The 19856-nt window shown below is 50.0% G+C and overlaps 1 protein-coding gene across 1 annotated transcript in view; it reads right to left on the bottom strand.

Annotated features, from left to right (window-relative positions):
- Positions 1-1244: 1244 nt before the first annotated feature.
- Positions 1245-19856, bottom strand: part of maml3 (mastermind-like transcriptional coactivator 3) — a gene marked incomplete at its 3' end in the record, with an annotated part of 107438 nt that continues 88826 nt past the window's right edge. The window contains exons 4-6 of the mRNA XM_080520741.1: positions 7696-7956; positions 4899-4995; positions 1245-2347 (exon numbers count right to left, since the gene is read on the bottom strand). Coding sequence (XP_080376867.1) covers positions 1245-2347; positions 4899-4995; positions 7696-7956 — 1461 coding nt within the window. The remainder of the gene's footprint in view (positions 2348-4898; positions 4996-7695; positions 7957-19856) is intronic.

Here is a 19856-nt window from a genome sequence, read left to right as displayed (position 1 = left end):
CCCGGCGGTCGCTTCGCTTCGCGTGACGTAGTTTGTGTCACACAGACTGACGCTTTAATGCAATATTAGCTCTGTTAGCTGCCTCGCGCACATCCGCACATCCTCCCGGGCTCATGCTTGTTTTCTCTGTGTGTGTGTGTGTGTGTATGTGTGTGTGTGTTTTGAATGCTTGCTTTTAGCTGCCTATTCCCTCCCCTCTCCCCCCCCCGCCTTTCCTCTGCTTTTCACTCCCATTGTCTTCCTCCAACATGCACACCCGTCATCCACGGCGACACAACACAGGAAATGAAGCTACGCTCGCTAAAAAAAAAAAAAAAAAAAAAAAGGAAGAAGAGGAAGAAGAAGAAGAAGAAGAAGAAGCCGCCTGGATTTGTTGCTGAGCGGCGGCACTAGAGGGCAGCGTCGCTCGCGTGGCACGACGGAGGAACATCGTTTGTTCTGGTGTGATGTGCTCAATTTAAACAGGGAGGGGAGAGATCAAGTGAAGAGACAGTGTGTGTGTGTGTGTGTGTGTGTGTGTGTGTGTGTGTGTGTGTGTGTGTGTGTGTGTGTGTGTGTGTGTGTGTGTGTGTGTGTGCGCACTAAGTGAGGAAATGGGAGCGTTGAGAGTGCTTTCTCCTCCCTTCAGCTCCTCACACACACACACACACACAAGTTGAGAGATGTGAAGCTGGAGCTGGGTGGCACAAACACACAACCGCAAATAAATTGCTGTCTTGAGAACGAGTCCTCCCCCCCCCCCCCTCCCCCCCCCACCCCCCACCTCCACCACCCCTCCACCTCCACCCCCTTCTGTCGCTCTGCTTGTTTCTCTCGATCGGGCTGCTGGCGGAGGCCGCCGTGTGAATGAGGTTCGCTTTTCAAACGCTGGAACATGAGGGGGGGGGGGAGGGTTAAACAAAAAACAAAACAAAAACATCATCCCGCGGAGAAAAAAGGGAAAACAAATGAAGCACACCTCTTAATCTCTATATTGGATTTTCATTAATATGCACAAGACATAATGATAACTCTCTCCATCACACACACACACACACACACACACACACACACACACACACACACACACACACACACACGCGCACACACACGCACACACAAAACGAGAACACAAGAACTCAGTTATAACCTCGCTCATGTTTTATAAAACCAAAACATGCCGGTCCGCGTCGCGCCCTCCTCGCTTCACTCCCTCAGGATTTGTCCCGACTTCCGTTCGTCCAGTAAAAACTTTTCCCCGTCGGCTATTGGCTCGGGAAAAACTCCTCCATCCAGCCGTCGCTGGAGTCCAGCTCCGCCCCCGAGCCGTCGCCCAATCCGAAGGCTCCGCCAGCTGAGGGCCCGCCCCCATATCCGTAGGATGACATGTCCTGATTGGCTGTCCTCTGGTAGCCCTGCGGCTGACCCCCGACCCCGACTCCCCCCGGGCCGTAGGGCCCGCCGCCACCGCCCCCGGCCCCAATCCCCGGCCCCCCGGGCCCGGGGCCGAAGCCCCCCATCCCCGCCATCCCCTGGCCCATCACCCCCTGGCCCATCCCCTGGTTCATGACCATGGGCCGGGGCTGGTTGGTCCTGGGCTGACCCCCCATGTGGGGGCCCATCATTGGGCCCCCCATCCCCGCGGCTGGGTTGCCCACCCTGGGGTCCATCCCCTGGCTCATCCCCGGTCCGGGGCCCTGAAAGTGTTGCTTGGCGATGCGGGGGGGCTGACCGGGCGGCATCCCGTACCCGGGGGCGGAGCCGAACCCCACCATGTCTCCTCCCCCTCCGCCTGTAGTCCTTCCGACCCCTCCCCCCATGGCCTGCAGACCCTGTCCCTGCTGCTGTGGCCAGCCGCCCCCCGCCATGCCCCCGCCGCCCCCGCCTCCTCCCAGCATGCTCTGCAGTCTCTGGGCTTGGGCTTTGGCATTGGGGGGGCCTTTGAGGGGCTGCTGGGTCATGGAGTTCATTAACATCCCCTGGCCTCCGTATCCTCCGGCCCCGCCACCCCCGGGGCCGCCGGGCATCCCCCCAACCCCAGGGCCGGCCCCCGCCTGCCGGGGGGGCCCGGCGGCCGGGTTGTGCTGCGGTGGAAGACCCATGGAGGCTTGAACGCTTTGGCTCTGGTGCTGCTGCTGGTGGATCATTTGGCTCATGGAAGGGTTGAGTCCGTACAGGGAGCCCTGGCCGGACCCCTGGCCGCCGTACGGGAGCCCCATGTCGCTCGGGGGGCCCACGGAGCCCCCCTGGCCCTGGACCGAACCCATCTGGACCATCTGCTGCTGCTGGCTCTGCTGCTGCTGGAGGAGGCGCGTCGCCCGGATGTTCTGGAGAGCTTGACTCCTGGACGCCAGATCCTGAGGAGGACCTGAGGAGCAGAGAAGCAGACGGGTTGAAAAAAAAAAACGAGAAGGGAAGAAGAGGAAAGGAACCGCAGATCCAGTAAAAAAACAAAAAAACGACGACGAGCACAAAAGAGAGACGGGGGGGAAGATTTATGTTCCACGACAACCTGTTCACTAAAGAAAGGAAAAGCTTCCCGTTCCGATTATGGTTCAACTCTCCTTCCACGCTGAAATAAACCCGAACACGCCGGAGCAGCAGCGTCTCGCTTCTCGACGAGCTGCAGCGGCAGCCGAGCGGCGGGGATCTGTTAGTGTGGAAACGGCTCTAAATCCTCTAATAAATCCACTTCTGACATGGTTTCACTAATCCCTCACCTCGCGCTGCAAACGCGGCAGAGGAGAACTCCATCGCACAGATTCCCGACGTCCAGGTAACGTAACACCGCAAGAGAGCCGTGAATTGGTTTCCACAAATAACCAGGAGGGCGACGGGAGCGTCGTCGCGTTTGGAATTAACTCGGGTTGCGGAATTAGTGTGGACCGAGTTATTTTAAAAGCGGGTCTTGGTTTGCTTGCAGATTTATTTATTTATACATTTTGAGATCAAACGTTTCCAAGCAAGCTGCAACATGGCCTGAAACTCACATGTGGAAGTTTCAGTTCAGAGAGCAGGAATAGTGCAAACACGATAACTGCAGTTCCCGATTTGCCCACTAGGGGTTGTTGTAATAGATTTTGTGAAACCGATACAACTAAAACCAGTTCGACCTCTGCTGCTTCGAGGGCGTCGGGATTTTTGCATTGTTTCAGGTTTTTGTGTTGTGACGGAGGGATGACTGATGCCCCTTGTGAATTCCGCTTTCACTCAGTGAGCCGGGACCGGCCCGGCCCGGCCCAGCCCGGCTCGGCTCGGCTCCAGTGCCTCAGGACCCTGGATCCGATTAAATGCTAAAGAAGACGGATGGAAGGATCGGGACTGAAAGTGTGAACAGTGGTTAAATCACTGGAGCGCTGCAGGACAGCTGAACTCACAGGTATATTTCTGGGCCAGCGTCTCCTGCTGAAAGCTCCTCTTCCTCCTCTCTTCGCCTCCCAGACAGACTCTGATGGCTATAAATGGCTTCCGACTCCCCTCTCCTCCTCCCTCTCAACATTTTCTCCGCTCGCCATCTTCCTCTCACCCACTCGTCTTTTCCCTCTTCCCTGCCTCTCCTCCTTCCACCAGCCAGACCATCTACCTATTCCTCCCTCCTCCTCCTCCTCCTCCTCCTCTTCCTCTTCCTCTCATCCATCTCTGACTTCACCGGAACTCTGGGGGATCCAGGACAGACAAGTTGCCGTGGTAACAGGCAGAGCAGGATTTTTTTTATTTTTTTTTTCTCCCCTCCCTCTTCGGAGAGACGAAAGAGAGAAAGAAGGAGGCTGAAGAGCTTCTGAGCACCGACTGATGTGTCTGACGGAGACGGACAAAGACGACGGTTTCAGTCGCAGGGTTCGGTTCCGCCTGCGCTTTGCGTCGGGGTCTGTACGTTCGCGTGACACCAGCCGACCTGCCCACGTGTCTCGGGCACTCCACCATGGGACACCGGTGAGACACGACGTCCCGATCACCTTCCGAATAACGAGGAGGTTCTCGTTTGGTTGACAAAAGAACCGCGAACTCCTCTGAAGGTGCGACGCTGCATCCGGCGCCAACGTGTCGGCGGCTGACGCTTCGAGTCCCGGAAAATGTGAGGCGAGACCCACCGCCGGTCGGACCCGGTCGTCCAGCACGTCCCACAGCGTCGCCTACGTAGATATACACGGAGATTCCCAGACACAAAACCCGATCGTCTTTTTAAAGGTCAATCCCGTCTACCGTGTCCCTTTCTTCCATCGTCTTCCTTACATTTCTTGGCGGTGCTGAATCCTTCCGAGTCAACGATACTCCTCCATTTCTACGCTTGCTGACTTTTATGATGTGTATGTGAAGTGTCTTAATAAAATAAATTGGATTAATTATTATTATTGATGACATGGACGTCGCATACATGCGACTTGGCCGTTCAGACAGCGGTCGCATTGAAAGACCTCAGATACAGGTCCGATTTGGCGCCACACATGTTTCCTCCCCCCTCGGGCCGAGGAGCGCCACAGTCCCGCAGGTCTTTAAATGACGCTCAGCAAAGAGGCCGACGATGAGCCGCTCTGCGACCCTCCGGGGGTACGACGGCCCACCTCCGCTCCGACCAGGGCGAGAAAGAAGAGGTAGGCCTGTCAGTGGTCGTCACGTTGTGGCTGGTCGATGTTCAACATGCGTCACTTATTGCAGATCAAGCACTGCCATGGAACTCTTAATCATTTTGGATTTTACACAAAAGCTCCGACTGCAGATTCACAAAAAACAACAACCAAAACAAACAAACAAAATCAATTTCCTAATGTGGCCATCGATACAAAGAGCGAGCGATCAGTCAGGTCTTGCCTTTGAATTATTAGAAAATCAATTGGGGTTGAGACCACCCTTGTAGCGGCGCATACGTCGGGAGCTCCGCCGCCCGTGCTGAGGTGAACGCGTGCGTTAGCCGGACTCACCTTGGTACTGATTGACTTGGGGGTATGGATTCCTCTGGCCCTGGCCCAGCTGCCTGGGGAGGTGCTGCTGCTGCTGCTGCTGCTGCTGCTGCTGTTGCTGCTGCTGCTGCTGGAGCTGCGGACAGACGGACAAACAGTGTCACACCATATATAGATCAGTGTTTTTCAACCACTGTGGCGCAGCACACTGGTGTTTCCGTGAGATCTAGTCAGGTGTGTCGTGGAAAATGATCCAATTTCACATTTTTTCTAAAAAAACATTTGCTCTCACAGCCGACAGTGTGTTGCAGAGTAATCATGTCTAAATACTCTTGGCCACTAGAGGGCAGCACAGAACTTTGCCGGTGAAATGTAAAGTGACAGACGTCAGTGTGGTTAATCTCCACCTCCTGCTACCATCTTGTATCAAAGTACTGTGTCAGTGACAGTGATGGAGGAGTTTTTGAAAAGGAAGAATGTGAACCAGGATCTCAGCTCTTCATCCATCAGGTCCAGGTTTCACACTGAGGGAGTCACAATTTAAAAAAAAAAGAAATTGGGAAATACTTTTTTTTTCTGTATTTATTTGATTCCTGTTGACAAAACTTTGATGAGAAAGACTTTATATTAATAGAGGCTACAGAGTTTCACATGTTAACATTTTCGGGTGGTGGTGGTGGTGTGCCTCCAGATTTTTCCAAAGACAAAAGTGTGCCTCGGCTCAAAAAAGCATAACAACCCACGCTAAAGTGAAAGTTCTCGGCCAAGGTACCGGTGTCGGTAACAACATGGTCAAACAGATGTTAAGCGTAGCTCATACAGATGTTCAGACGGTCGAGTGTTATTCAGCTGAAGAAACAGATGTTGGTACGGAGCAGCGAGGGTTGATTTTAGTGACGAGCAAAACCTCTTGGACGTCCGGACGACAAAAGGCAGACAGACGTTTTTGGGCGCGAAGAAAGAAAAACAGATGTTTAAATGGACAGAAACAGATGTGACTGCACCCACGCAAAGACAGATGTTTTGTACAGTAGAGACAGATGTGGGGAGTGTAAAGATTGATGAATGTTCGGTACAACGGACAGATGTTCGACATCACGCAGACAGACAAGTAAAGGGAAGCTAACCAGATGTCTGGTGGAACAGACAGATGTTGCCGTCGTTAACGTGAGGCAGATTCGGCCCCGTACGGATCGACGCCTGCAGTCTGAGGCGGGAAACACGTCGGTACAGATGTTTGGCTAAGGCTGACCGAGATGTTTCTCACAATGGACGTTGGACAGATGTTTGGCGGAACCGACACGAGACACTTTAGACGTCCATATTCAGAACAAACAGATGTTGGTGCAACCCGTTCGGACAGATGTTCGGTTGACAGAAACAGATGTTTAACCAACGACAGACGTTTTGTACAGTAGAAGCAGATGTTGGTACAGCATGTGCGGCGCAGTGGAGAGGGCAGGCAAGTAAAGCCTGAACAAACCACATGTTTGGCACGGGACACAGATGTTCAGGTCGAACGCTCTTGTGAACAATGGCTACAGATGTTGTGAACACGAAGGCGAAGCCCGTTTGATGACGCCGGCACTGTAAACGTCGGCCGGACGCTCGGCAGAGTGAAGACGGTGGAGATCAACGCCGGCAGGAAACATGTCGGGTACAGTTGAAGTTAAGCAGATGTTTGACACGGTGCAAGCAGATGTTTTATGGATAGCAGAGACACACACACACCGGTTCAGTCACAGTGTGAGAGCTCTCTTTTAAACAATGGCCCAGATGTTGGTGAACGCCGGGTAAAAGCCACTGGACCTGGCAGAGATCGGCGGCGGCTCCGGCGAGGTGGGACAGATGTCGGGGCGCAGTGGGGACAGATGTCGGGGCGCAGTGGGGACAGATGTTGGGCGCAGCCGACGCTGGACAGGCTGTCGTACACGACGGAGAGTTTTCTGTGTGAGAAAGCGTCTGCCTGCACGACGCTCTTTAATTTTAAAATGGAACGACGAGCGAGCAGCGTCAAGCCACGGGCGTCTCCGATGCTCCGTCACGGCCAGAGAGGCGTTCAGGTACCAATCGTTTAATGTTGAGACGCAAAAAAGGTGTAGTTGTTAATAAGCGGCCTGGGACTTTGCAGTACGAAAAAAAAAAAAAAAAAAACTTGTTGCTGGATAGGTTGCTCATTTAAATGACGGTATGATATCCAGTTAACAAGGCGGACTGAACCCCAGCAGGACGGGGTTCCTTCCACACACCTTATATTTGCGCGACTCTGTATGTTTTTTGCGCATCCAATTAAAAGCGACGCGGCGGGTGGCGACTTCAGAGTTCAGAACTCTTTAACGCTCCGCTCCCTCACAGGGAGAGAAATGAAAAGAAAACACCACATTATCACAGCAGGCGGCGTGCACGCACACACACACACGCACACGCACACACACACACACGGCAGAGATGAAAAGGAAGAAGTGAAGAGGGGGCTGGTTGAGGGTAATTATACATACGACAAGACAACAGTAAAGGAAGAAGAAGGGAGGATGAGCCGCACAGACGAATATACGCGTCTGTAACAGCAAACAAGGCGCACGTCAATGATCATTTTAACAAAACGCCACCCGGAGGCCGAACTCGCCTCCTTAAGACCCGGTCACATGCTCAAGAGTGAAAACGCGTCAAGTTTCACGTTTTGAAAAATGGTGTAGTTTTCATGTTGGTCCACTAGCTGGTGCTGTTGTTTGTTTTTTTGCCGTGAAACCACGGCGACGGCCAAGTACCGCCCGTCGTGTGAAATGGACACCCGAAGCAGGTCGCCGCGGCGTCTCACCTGCTCCGCCAGGAGCTGCTGCTGCTGCCGCTGCTCCCGGAACAGCTGCTGCTTCTGCTGCTCCATCATGTGCATCTGCACCCGCTTCTCCTGCTCCAGCGCCATCATCTGCTTCATCATGGCCGCCTGCTGCTGGTTGCCCACGTAGCCCGGAGGCGGACCCGACCCCTGGTTGGGCCCGACCCCGGAGGCCACGCCGCCGGCGGGGTGAGGGGGCGGGAGGGCGCCGGGCGGCCGCGACATCCCCACGACGCCTTGCTCCTGCAGAAACGGGGAGGAGAGTTCATGAGTTAGCTGCAATATCGCGTACAGCGCCGTCGCCTTCGGCGGGTCGGAGTCTCCGGATGAAAAACCCAGAAAAGATTCGCCGTTTTCTCCTCAAGCTAACGACAAAAAAAAAAAAAAAAATTCAAAAATCAATTTCCAGGAATACTGAATAACGGCCCGGCGACGGCTCGCAGCCAAGGAACGGCCCACAAATCTGTCACGTCATAAAACCGCTCGTTGTTCGTAATGCTGCAGCTGCAAGAAGCCGTTATGAGCACCTCATCATTTCCAAACGTTCACTTCTGTCCAGTCGACGCTGGGAAAAACTCAACAGACGGAAGAATCCGCGAATGCATTTTCACTCCCCGAATTCAAAGTTCAAGACGATGCTGTTCCGTCTTCCACGCCGCTGGACTCGTCCAGTCCGGGATAAAGCGGCTAACGGCCACGGCGGGTTCATGACCACCAGTCCATCACAGGAAATGAAGAGGGAACATGGAAACTCCACACAGAAAGGCCTCGTCTGGATTTCAAACGCGCGACTATGAGGCGAAAGTGCAGATCTGGTGCTCAGATCAGCAAAAGAAACTCTCGCCAACACACAAAGAGCTTGATTCTGATTTTCTTATAAAGCGGACGAACCGTCTGGACCCCCGACTGGGGAACTCGCAAAACAAAGACCTCAACACATCAAGCTTTAAAATGCACGCGATGCATTTAATAAACAGATGTAAACAATGCGTACGATTTTTTTTCAGACTTTTCCAGAAAGTTCCAGATTCTGCTCAAAGCCAACGAGTTACTTTTCCCGGGCCACATTTAAACGACGTGGATTGACTGGAAAGTCCATAATTTTTCATTTCCATTTGAAAACAATTTGCACATTTAGAGTTTGAAAATCTTCCCAATAACATTCTTCCAGAAAACCCTGTAGTTTACATGTCAGGCCACTAGTTGGTGCAATATTTTATTAAAAACAACTTGCACATGCATGCAGAGAAAAAAAACGACGAAGGGTCAGAGAATGATGACAAAAGTCAAGCTCCTTCAGACGGTGTTTTTTTCACTGTATCTGCTGTGCTTAAAGAAATGTGTCTCACCGTATGCAGACGACGGTGTGGTGAATGTTAGTGAACGCAGACAAAAGACCTATTAAATAAATAAAAAAAAATAAATAAATCTACTCGCACGTTGCAGAAAAACAATTGAGTGCACTGGTGTAGAAAAGACGTTAAGACTTTATCGCAATATGATAAAAGCTGGAAGAATCAACAATCAAGTTTAAGCTGGTTGGAATCAACAGGTTTATTGCATCATGAGTTCAGCAGTTAATTGAGTGAAAGTTGAAACTTTATCATGATTTTCTTGAGGGTGAAATTAGTTCTTAATGACTTTGAGGTTCTTCTTTTGTAAAATTTCCTTTGGGTTGTGTGTCGGGAAAAGCCTGAAGCCGTTAAATTGGTTGTTTTGCGGTTGAATCTGCGGCGCTCATGGTGAGACCTCAAGGACTTTCAGACAGAATCTTTGTTTTTTCCATTTTCGTGTTGGGAGTTTTGCTTTTTTCACGGAAACGTTTTGGAAATGAAGTAGTTTCACGTTGGTTTCACTGTCGTTTGTTTTTGCAAAATAAAATAAAACTACCAAGTCCCAGGAGATCACGGACCGGGAGTCACGACACGCTGGAGGAAGCGTTCTTATTGTCGTCTACTGAGCATGTGCAGAACGACTCCCTACGAGGATTTTCACTTGGAAGTGGTGCAAACTTGCCGTCTCAGTGGTCTGCAGGTTTGCACGTGCCCGACTGAAATGAATCGGTCACCATGGAGATCTGCAGAAGCCTGATAAGGCCCCATTCGTTCAGATCATTAGCGTTAAAGCGGAGACGTTGATAACGTGCAGGACATTGGACGCTCCAGGACCTAACTAATGTGTTTCCACAAGAGGGAGTTCTGATCGACCTTTCAAAAAAAAAAAAAAAAATCAAGTGTGCTTCTCAAATGGTTGAAATATCCCTGTGAAAGGCAATTTTAATCCCGTTAGTGAAGTTCAAGGTGTAAAACCAAACAAAAATGGTCTAAACTTGCTGTTTATCATTAAAAAAAAGATACTTCAGGGGCTGAAAACTTCCTTTTCCATGTGACATTGTTTTAATAAGTGCCACACAGCTACGTCAGGTGGAGGGGAAGTGGCCGTGATCCTCGCTGACGGCTTCGACGCAACCCTGCGGTGAAGCGCGGGGAAGCGTTTCGGCTCACAAAGACTCGGGGGTCGGTGAACGAGAGCGAGGGGAAAAAAAAAAAAAAGCAGATAAAGAGAGAATCGGCTGAAGATTGCGAGCGCCGGGCCACCCCGAGTCCTCCCAGTGGGGCACTGGTTTGTCCTCGCCGCATATATTATCTCCTCATTAGCATATAAAGAGCACTTCCTCCTCCACTCAGCCGTATGCTAATCTCTAATAGGATGAAATGGCCCGCTCCGGCCAATGGGAGCGGAGCGTTTATGGATCTATTAAAGGTTAGACAGCTGAACGAGAGTGGACATCGTTTAAGGCCTGCCAGCAATTGTGTGTGTGTGTGGGGGGGGGGGGGGTGGGAGGGGGGGAGGGGGGGGTGCTGGGAGCAGAGGAGAGTGTTTGCACATATAAAAATGCAGCAACACTCTTCCCCACACAGGAAGAGACTGTGCAACAAATCACATTTAACTGCGGGGCAAGAAAAAAAAAAATGAAACGGCAAAAGCGGGATTACGGCGGCGGAATCACGGCGTTGGCGTAGAGAGAGTCTGTAAACGTAGCGCCATACTCAATATGTTTCCAAAGAGCCAAAGCCTCATAATCCGTGTTGAGGCTCTGCTCTTCTTAGAAAGGAGTTAGGTGGAGATAAAGCTCATATATTAGAGCACAAAAACAGGAAAAGCCCCCGCGGAGCAAACAAGAATGGGCTGCTTAAGACCGGCTCACCAGACAGCCGGGCCAGACTGATCGATGCTCGCGAGCTACGCGTCTCATCTCCGCCTGGCACGTTTCCTCCTGCCCTGGATGGCAGCGGAGGAGGAGGAGGAGGAGGAGGAGGAGGAAGAAGTGCAGTGCCACCACGTCACCAACTGGTGGCAGTGTCGATCTTCAAACGCCGCCGGTGTGTGATTGTGTGTGTGTCTCGCCGGCCTCCTCTCAGCAGATGGCTCAATCATGACGGTTCTGATCTACGATCCACCCCCCCCCCCCCCCCCCCCCCCCCTTCTCCTCCTCCTCCCTCCCTCCCCTCACTCGCTCTACCTCTTCTTCTCCCCTTCTCTCCAAAACAGCTCCTCCACCTCCTTCACTCCCTCCTTCCTCGTGTCCACGCCGCCGCCGCCCGCCGCCGCCGAGGAGCGGGAGACGGATTAAAGAGGCGTCGGCGCGAGAGACGCTTCCACTTCAAGCACGACGTCCAAATAAAGGACAGACACACGTGACAGACGGGGCGACAAAAAGAAAGAAAAGAAAGAAAAGCAAGTGAATTAGCAGCCGTATTGGTATTATTTCGGTGTTATTAGTACTTTGCTCAAGCGTGGCTAATATACGACGAATTGAATGTCACGCCAATAAAGCGCACTGAGAGAGGACGCAGGTATCCTCTTCAGGATGAAAAAGCAAATTAAATTAATTGGAGCGGCGAGGAGAGAGGCTGGGCGAGGAGCGAAAAGGAGCCGAAGGGGGCAGGAGGAGCGACACGGGGGGAGGAATCGAGCGCCGCTCTCGTTTTTAGTGGGAAGAGAAAGAGAGAAAAGAAACCAGAGGAAGGAGGAGAGGAGAGGAGAGGAGGGCAGGTATCGTGGCAACAGTTGCCGTGGCGAGGAGCAGATGGCGCTCTGAGGAGCAGGTTATGGCCGCCGAGGAGGAGACTCACACAAATTACAGACACTTTGACCCTCGTCTCACCAAACCGTCGGATCCGTCTGAACTCGATTCGCCGTCAGGTGGTTTTTTGTTGTTGTTTTTCTTTCAATCAGGGACGCAAAATATACGAACATTTGATCGGTATTGAAACATCAACGCGAGCAACATGTCCCCTCTGATAAAAGAAATGCGATTCATTCACGTCGTCGTCGTTCGCAGTAGAAAAACCGGAACAAAATAAATCGGGTTGTAAATTTGTCGGGGTTTTTTTTAACGTCACGCCGGGTGACCGTCAAGAGAAAATGACCAATAGACAAACAAATAAAACACAACTGCGACTTTGGCCTCGTAGGAAACTTGAGATGAACGCGTGACGACAAGAATAACCAGTTAACAGCCCGGTTACAGTTTAGAAGTTTACGGGATTTAGAAGAACTCAAACACAAACAAAAGCACGTAATCAAAAATCTTGTATTTACCTCAAACAATATCATCATGGCGTACGTTTACCCGATAGCTATATTATATATATATATATATATATATATATATAAAGAAGGAGCTTATTTATATATATATATATAAACGCCGGGTCCTGGTCAGCGCGGTCGTAGTAACTAGTAGTTCTGCACATGCTCAGTAGAGACAATCAGAACAATGTTTCCTCCAGAGTGTCACGACTCCATGTTCTCCTGGGACTTGGTGCTTTTATTTTGACAGTCCAACTTGGTTTGTCTGTCCACCAGAATGTCCGTGTTCTCTGCTGCAGGTGTGTGTGTGTGTGTGCTTAATTCTAAAAACAAAACAACAGCGCCCTCTAGTGGCCCCGGCATGAAAACAACATCGTTTTCAATGTTTCTTCCGTTGCCGTGGAAACTGACATCATTTTCACAAGTTTGCAGTGTAAACACAAAACTTTTCTGAAATGAAACCAGACGGAAACCTTCGTCCCGTAAACTGGGTCTTATTTTGAAAAGCTCCCTGTAATCTCTGGTAACCAGCAGACTAATAGACAACTAGAAAACCGTGCGACACTTGAGCGGCGTAAGTTTTTCAACAGAGCGTTGATATCATTTACTGAATGCTTACATAGTTTGCGTAGAAGTATGACAACAGTCGGACTCGGCCGGGTCGACGCGAAAAGATGAGAACAGGGAGGAGAGTTGAAAGTGTTGCCGGTCGATCATCACGGTGTGTGTGTGTGTGTGTGTGTGTGTGTGTGTGTGTGTGTGTGTGTGTGTGTGTGTGTGTGTGTGTCTGACGCTGTCAGCTTCATTGGGTTAGGAGGCATGGAGAGCCAGGTGATTACATTACACGTGAAGCGAGCGGAAATGTGAGCGAGAGAGAGAGAGAGAGAGAGAGAGAGAGAGAGCGAGAGAGAGAGAAAGAGAGAGAGAGTGAGAGAAAGAGAGAGAGAGAGCGAGGAGAAAGAGAGAGAAAGAGAGAGAGTGAGAGAAAGCAAGAGCTGAGAGCGAGAGAGAAAGAGAGCGAGAGAGAGAAAGCGAGCGCGAAAGAGAGAGAGAGAGAGAGAAGAGAGAGAGAGAGAGAGAGAGAGCGAGAGAGAGAGAAAGAGAGAGAGAGCGAGAGAAAGAGAGCGAGAGAGAGAGAAAGAGAGAGAGTGAGAGAAAGCAAGAGCGAGAGCGAGAGAGAAAGAGAGCGAGAGAGAGAAAGCGAGCGCGAAAGAGAGAGAGAGAGAGAGAGAGAGAGCGAGAGAGAGAGAAAGAGAGAGAGAGAGTGAGAGAAAGAGAGAGAGAGCGAGAGAAAGAGAGCGAGAGAGAGAGAAAGAGAGAGAGTGAGAGAAAGCAAGAGCGAGAGCGAGAGAGAAAGAGAGCGAGAGAGAGAAAGCGAGCGCGAAAGAGAGAGAGAGAGACATCGTCCATGACCGGTGCGGCAGGAATACGCAGGCGCCGTTTCTAACCACGTTTTAAACGTCCGTCCGTCTGCGGCCGTGAGATTAAAGATGGCCGCACGCGGTCGGAAGCACGAAGACACGCCGGCAACAGCAAAGGCAAACAACAGCACGATGTGCCACACACACACGTGAGTGTGTGTGTGTGTGTGTGTGTGTGTGTGCGCTCTCCAGAGTGCCTCACATCTGTCACCCACTTGTATAGGAGAAGGTGGGGGGAGGGGTGGGGGGGAGGGGGGGGTGTTAGAGAGTTGAGGGCTGGATGGATGAGGAGATGCTTCATTAGACCCTCACAGAGACCAAACAGCTGCAATCAGGCCGAGGCGGCGGCGGCGGTAGCGGTAGCGGTGGCGGTAGCGGGCGGCCATGTAGCAGCAGGTGATGCTTTGTGGTGCGGCGTTGGTGTTGCTGCTGAAGGTCACCGGTCGCTTTCACAGCCGTCCTTGAGCGGCTACTCTCAGGTCGACCTCGCACTCCCGACCCCCTTCCGGCGACGGCCCGAGAGGTCCGGCCAACGCGACTGGTTTCTCGCCGCACAAAAGGCGCATTTGGGAGCCGAGACGTAATTCAAGGGCTCTGGGCGTCCAACCAATGAATGGGACGATTGAATTATGGCAGTCTGCGGACAGTTTGCTTGTCCGAGGCTTGATGGCGTCTTTATGAACGGCGGGTTTTCAGGCCTTTTCCTGCGCGGAGGTTTGCACGTTCTCGTCCGCTTCCTCGCAAAAAAGTCCTCTAAAGTGGTTTGCAGCCGATTGTTCAGCTGTTAAGACGCCGTTTTGCAGACGTACGTTAGCGGCGACGAAGCCTTTCGGACCAGATGCGGTCGATATATACGGGTATTTTAATGTGGCGAGTCAAAAAGACAAGATCATCTCAAATTGGTGAAATGAGGTGATGATGATGATGATAATAATAATAATGATAACTAATACAAATAAAAAAAATATTAAATTATTAAAAATAATAATAAATAATACTAATAACAATAATATTAATAAAAATCATTACAAAATTTTATAAAACAAAACAATAAATATTATTACTACTACTACTACTAATAAAAAAATAAAAATAAAGTGCTCCATGTCGTCTTGATTTCTGAAGTTGACCAGTTATAGTGTTTAAATGTGTTCAATAAGTGGAATCTGCTCGTCTAAACATATAGATCTCAGGCTAGAAAATCCACAAAAAACCTTTGTAGCTCGCTTGCTGGTCCACATATCAACACAAATAAGACCTAATTAGACCTAATAAGACCGAATAAGACGGGTCACTTTCATCCGACATTTTAAACTTCCCGACGAAATTCCATTTTCAATTTAAAATCAAGTGATGGCCACAAGGTCAAAGGTATGTTTCATTAGCAGAATCTGGTGAATCAACAACCAAACCCTGATGTATTAAAGCGTCATACAAAAAGTGAAATAGGTCATTGAACTCTGTTATGAAAAGGATCCAGGTCAAGTTTACATTTTTACACTTTGTTAGGATTTCACCATTGAGGTAAATCACCGTGTGAGAAACACAGACATTCAACCACGTGTGTTGAAACACGCGTTTAATGTGCAAATGTCAAAAGTCAAGGACTAAAGCACTTGATGAAGTATCTGATTAAAAAAAACCCAAATGTGCTGTACAGTATTAGAGCGGCTGGTTAAAACATTAATGGGATGCATGTTATGCAGTGCGCACACACACACACACACACACACACACACACACACACACACACACACACACACACACACACACACACACACACACACACACACACACACACACACACACACACAACACACACACACACACACACACACACACACACACACACACACACACACACACACACACACACACACACACACACACACTAACCCCAGCAGATGGTGGAGCCAGACCTCACAGTATTAAAGCATCCCCATGGCGCCAAAGGTAAAGAAGACATCACTTTGACACACACACACACACACACACACTGTTTTCTATGCCTTAGGGGGACCATACATCACCTCCAGGCAATTTTCTTTACATTGGCTGAAAAGTTGATAAAAAAACAGAAGGGTAACCTGTGGTGTTTATTTTTGGGATCTCCGTTATTTACACTTCATTAAATAACATTTTCACGATATCAAATAGGTGTAATTTTGTTCATTTGTAAATTATGCTAATTTATCTGGGTCTCAAAATAACATTTCACCTTCTCTGTTTTGAGTTCTGACAAAAATTATTTATTAATATATGCTCATTTTTTTTTTTTATTTTGGCGTCGCATATCAACTTCAAACTCGCGTTTCAGATTGTAGGAAGAAACCACGAGGACGCCCACTCACGCAAACTCCATGAAAAAAGTTGGTGAAATGAGAGTGCCAACAACTCCACCCCTCTGGAGCAACTTAGAAAAGCCTCCATGTATTTTTCTTTATTTTTTTTTTTATTAAGATTTTTGCATTGACTTTACATTTGCAGACGTGAAACGTCGGCGCTCGTAGTCAAACTGTGATGAGTGACAAATAAACAAACCATCGAACACTAAACGGTCAAACCTGTTGCCATTTCAAAGTTCTTCTTCGTGTTGAGACACTTTTTTTGAAAAGTCCTCATAATGTGTGTGAAAGTCTGAAAGATCCCAAAAATGTTAAATACAAGTACAGCCACACACACGCACACACACATATTCCCAGAGGACGGTTGTATTTAAACTGCTGGAGAAGGTCTGTTTAATCTCTAACATCTCTGCGCCTCTAAACCCAAACTGGCCTATTTCCGACTCTTCTCCCCGCACGCTCACACACGTAACAATTTGAGGGGAGATGTCAAAGTGGAATACACGTAAAACAAAACAACACAGCGCGGGGGAGTTAGCGGGGCTTCCCGGGATGATCCAGTAACCCGAGCTGAACCGACGTGGTGCCGTGCAGGGACGCTGCGAGACGCATGCAGGCATGCAGGAGCCGATCCGTTTCCGTAAATGAATCCCTGCAGCACGAGCGAGGCGTTGAACCGGGTTTGGGGGAGGGGGGGTGGGGGTGGGAGATGGGGGGGGGTTCCTCTGAGGACACGGGATGCCACCCACAGACAGCATGTCACTTCACGCTCCTTTGAACGTGTGCAGCGTGAAATTCTTTAAACTGTGATTTCCACAAAAAAAAAAACAACCCAAAAAAGGTTGATTCACTTTTATTTCTGCAGGAATTTTTTTAAATTTATTCTTCACAATAATGTCGTATTTATAGCCCAAACTAATGTGCAACACTTGTGTCTGGATCGTCCCGGAGTGACCTTTTTTACTGGATTGCTGACACATCGTGTAGATTTCGCTGTTATGTGTGTGCGTGTGTGTGTGTGTGTGTGTGGGGGGGAGGGGTTACCAGTTTGATAAAAAATTAACTGAGGCCTCGTTTGCACAATGTTTCAAGTGAATATGCAGTTTCTTTAGTTGCGGAAAAATTCACACAGCAACGTTCTTAAAACAAAGTCGGAAGAAGATGCAGTTTTCATCCTGTGCCACTAGTGGGTGCTGTTGCTTATTTTTTTGAAACAGATATTCATACGGACAAACGACCGTGTTGATCCGGGAGGTGGTTAAAACACTTTAAAATAGAGGCAGGCCTGATGGTGTGTGTGTGTGTGGGGGGGGGCTAATTAAAAAACAAACAAAAAAACAATCCTATTTGCTAAGCATGATGCTAAAATTTGGTGGATTGGGACCGAAACAAAAATACCCCCAAAATAATTCACGATGAGAAAACGCTTGTGTCAACGACAAGCAAAAAAAAAAAAAAAAGCTGGATTTTCTATTTTCTATTTGATAGGAAGTGTTTTAATAATAATAATAATAAAAAAGAACAATTCCGAATTCATGTTCAGTGAAAATATCTGGCGGATCTTCTAAAATACCTGCAAACATCCAGGGACGGCAGGATGGGACGAGAGGAGGAGAAGCCACATCGCCCTCATGACAACAAGATGGGAGGAGGAGGAGGAGGAGGAGGAGGAAGAGGAGGAGGAAGAGGAAGAGGAGGAAGAGGGGGAGGGAGCGGAGTAATGAGATCATTGGTGGCCACAAAGTGAGTGAGGCGAGTAGACGAGTACACCACCCCGAGAGGTACCAGGTGCTACGGTGAATCACCCTGGAAACGGTCGCCATGGAGACCTTAAAGACACAACAGGCAGACTCCGGTCCACACAGGAAGGGAGGCGAGACGAAGGACCCTCCTCACGAGGTCGGGCGACACGAACGCCGTGAAACAGTCACTTCTTTTAATTTATCAGCCCAGCTTTCATAGGTCATGATATCTGAAATCAGATATAGAATATACTAGAGGAAATACTGCTTCCTCTGGAGGCCGTGGGGGTGACATCCACACCTCCCTCCATGACTATGGAACCAAGTCACAAGTAGTAATAACTTGTTTTTTCATTATTTAATGTTGAGATGCACCCGGAGCAGCTCAGAATCAAGACAAACTGGAAAACCAATGAAAAAAAAAAAGCAAAAACTCAGGTAATTTCGTTTGATTCATTCAGTTTAGTTTTTAAACGTCTTTCCTCACTGCAGACCGGCGTGCAGTTTAGAAGGAGAAGAAGTTACCCAATCAAACTTTTGAGTAAAATAAATCAGGGGCACAGAAGTACCAACCTGTGAGGGGGGGGGCAGGTTGGTACTGTTGGTACTGTTGGGGGGGGGGGGGGGGGGGGATACTTCTGTGAAGGCAAGGGACAGGTTGGTACTGTTGAGGGGGGGACAGGTTGGTACTGTTGGGGGGGGGGGGGAACTTGGTACTGTTGGGGGGGTACTTCTGTGAAGGGAAGGGACAGGTTGGTACTGTTGAGGGGGGGACAGGTTGGTACTGTTGTGAAGGGGGACATTTTGGTACAGTTGTGAGGGGGGGACACGTTGGTACTGTTGAAGGGGGGGGGCAGGTAGGTACTTCTGTGAAGGGAAGGGACAGGTTAGTACCATTGTGAAGGTGATGAAGAGGTTGGTACAGTTGTGAGGGGGGACACGTTGGTGCTGTTGAAGAGGGGGGAGGGGCAGGTTGGTACCGTTGTGAGGGGGGTCAGGTTGGTACCGTTTTGAAGAGAGGAAAGGTTGGTACGGTTGGGGGGGGGCAGGTTGGTGCTTCTGTAAAGGGGGTGGACAGGTTGGTACAGTTGTGAGGGGGGGACATTTTGGTACAGTTGTGAGGGGGGGTCAGGTTGGTGCTTCTGTGAAGGGAAGGGACAGGTTGGTACTGTTGAGAATCGAGGAACTGGTTGGTACTGTGCAGAAGGGGGGCAGGTTGATACCATTGTGAGGGGGGGGACAGGTCGGTGCCATCGTGAGGGGGGGGGGGGGGGCAGGTTGATACCGTCGTGAGGCGTTCAAGAGCTTCCTGGAGAGAATTTCCGACTCGGGGCTGTGAATTATTCACAGCTGCGCTCGGTGTTATTACTCGGCTGTTAGCGGAGGTGAAGATCCGCCGCACACATCCGTCCGTCCTGCGGTCTCTATTTACCCCCTCCCCCCCACCCCCCCCTTCCCCCCTCCCCCATCCCCCTGTTATGACAGAAAACTGCCTCTTTATCCGTCCAGCCGTCCTCCGTCACTCCTCTTCAATTTCCTCCTCTGCAGTCACACCTTTCTCCTCTTTTTCACCCTCTTCTTCCTCCGACTGCTTCTCCACCATTCCCCCACTTCCACTCCTCCTCCCCTTGTTCTCCATCCATCCCCCGACTCCACCTCCCCCCTCCTCCTTGTCCCTTCCTTCTTTGTTCACCCTTCTCGTCACCCCCGCTCCCCCCCTCCCCCCTCCCCTTCTCCATCCTGCTTTCATTTGTTTAGTTTTTTTTTCTTTCTTCTTCTCCCCGGTTCACATTTGTTTTTCTCCATCTGCACTCATCCATCTTTATTCTCCGTGTTGCTCATTTATCGGCTGCATCCGTCCCTCTGCCTCAGCGCCGATCATTCTCCTCCTCCTCCTCCCTCCATTTTTCACTCCCCCCCCCCCCCCCCCTGACTCCATCTTTTCTGAGCGGTCGTATAACCTCCACCTCTCTTTGGCTCTCCGTCCATCCACCTCTCTAAATCTATATCTACCTCTGTCATAGCCCCTCATTATGCCT

Source organism: Blennius ocellaris, assembly GCF_963422515.1.
Source record: "Blennius ocellaris genome assembly, chromosome: 3".
In the NCBI taxonomy this organism is placed as follows: Eukaryota; Metazoa; Chordata; class Actinopteri; order Blenniiformes; family Blenniidae; genus Blennius; species Blennius ocellaris.
The sequence above is the reverse complement of the archived record's forward strand: the minus strand, read 5'-3'. Positions and strand labels throughout refer to the sequence as shown.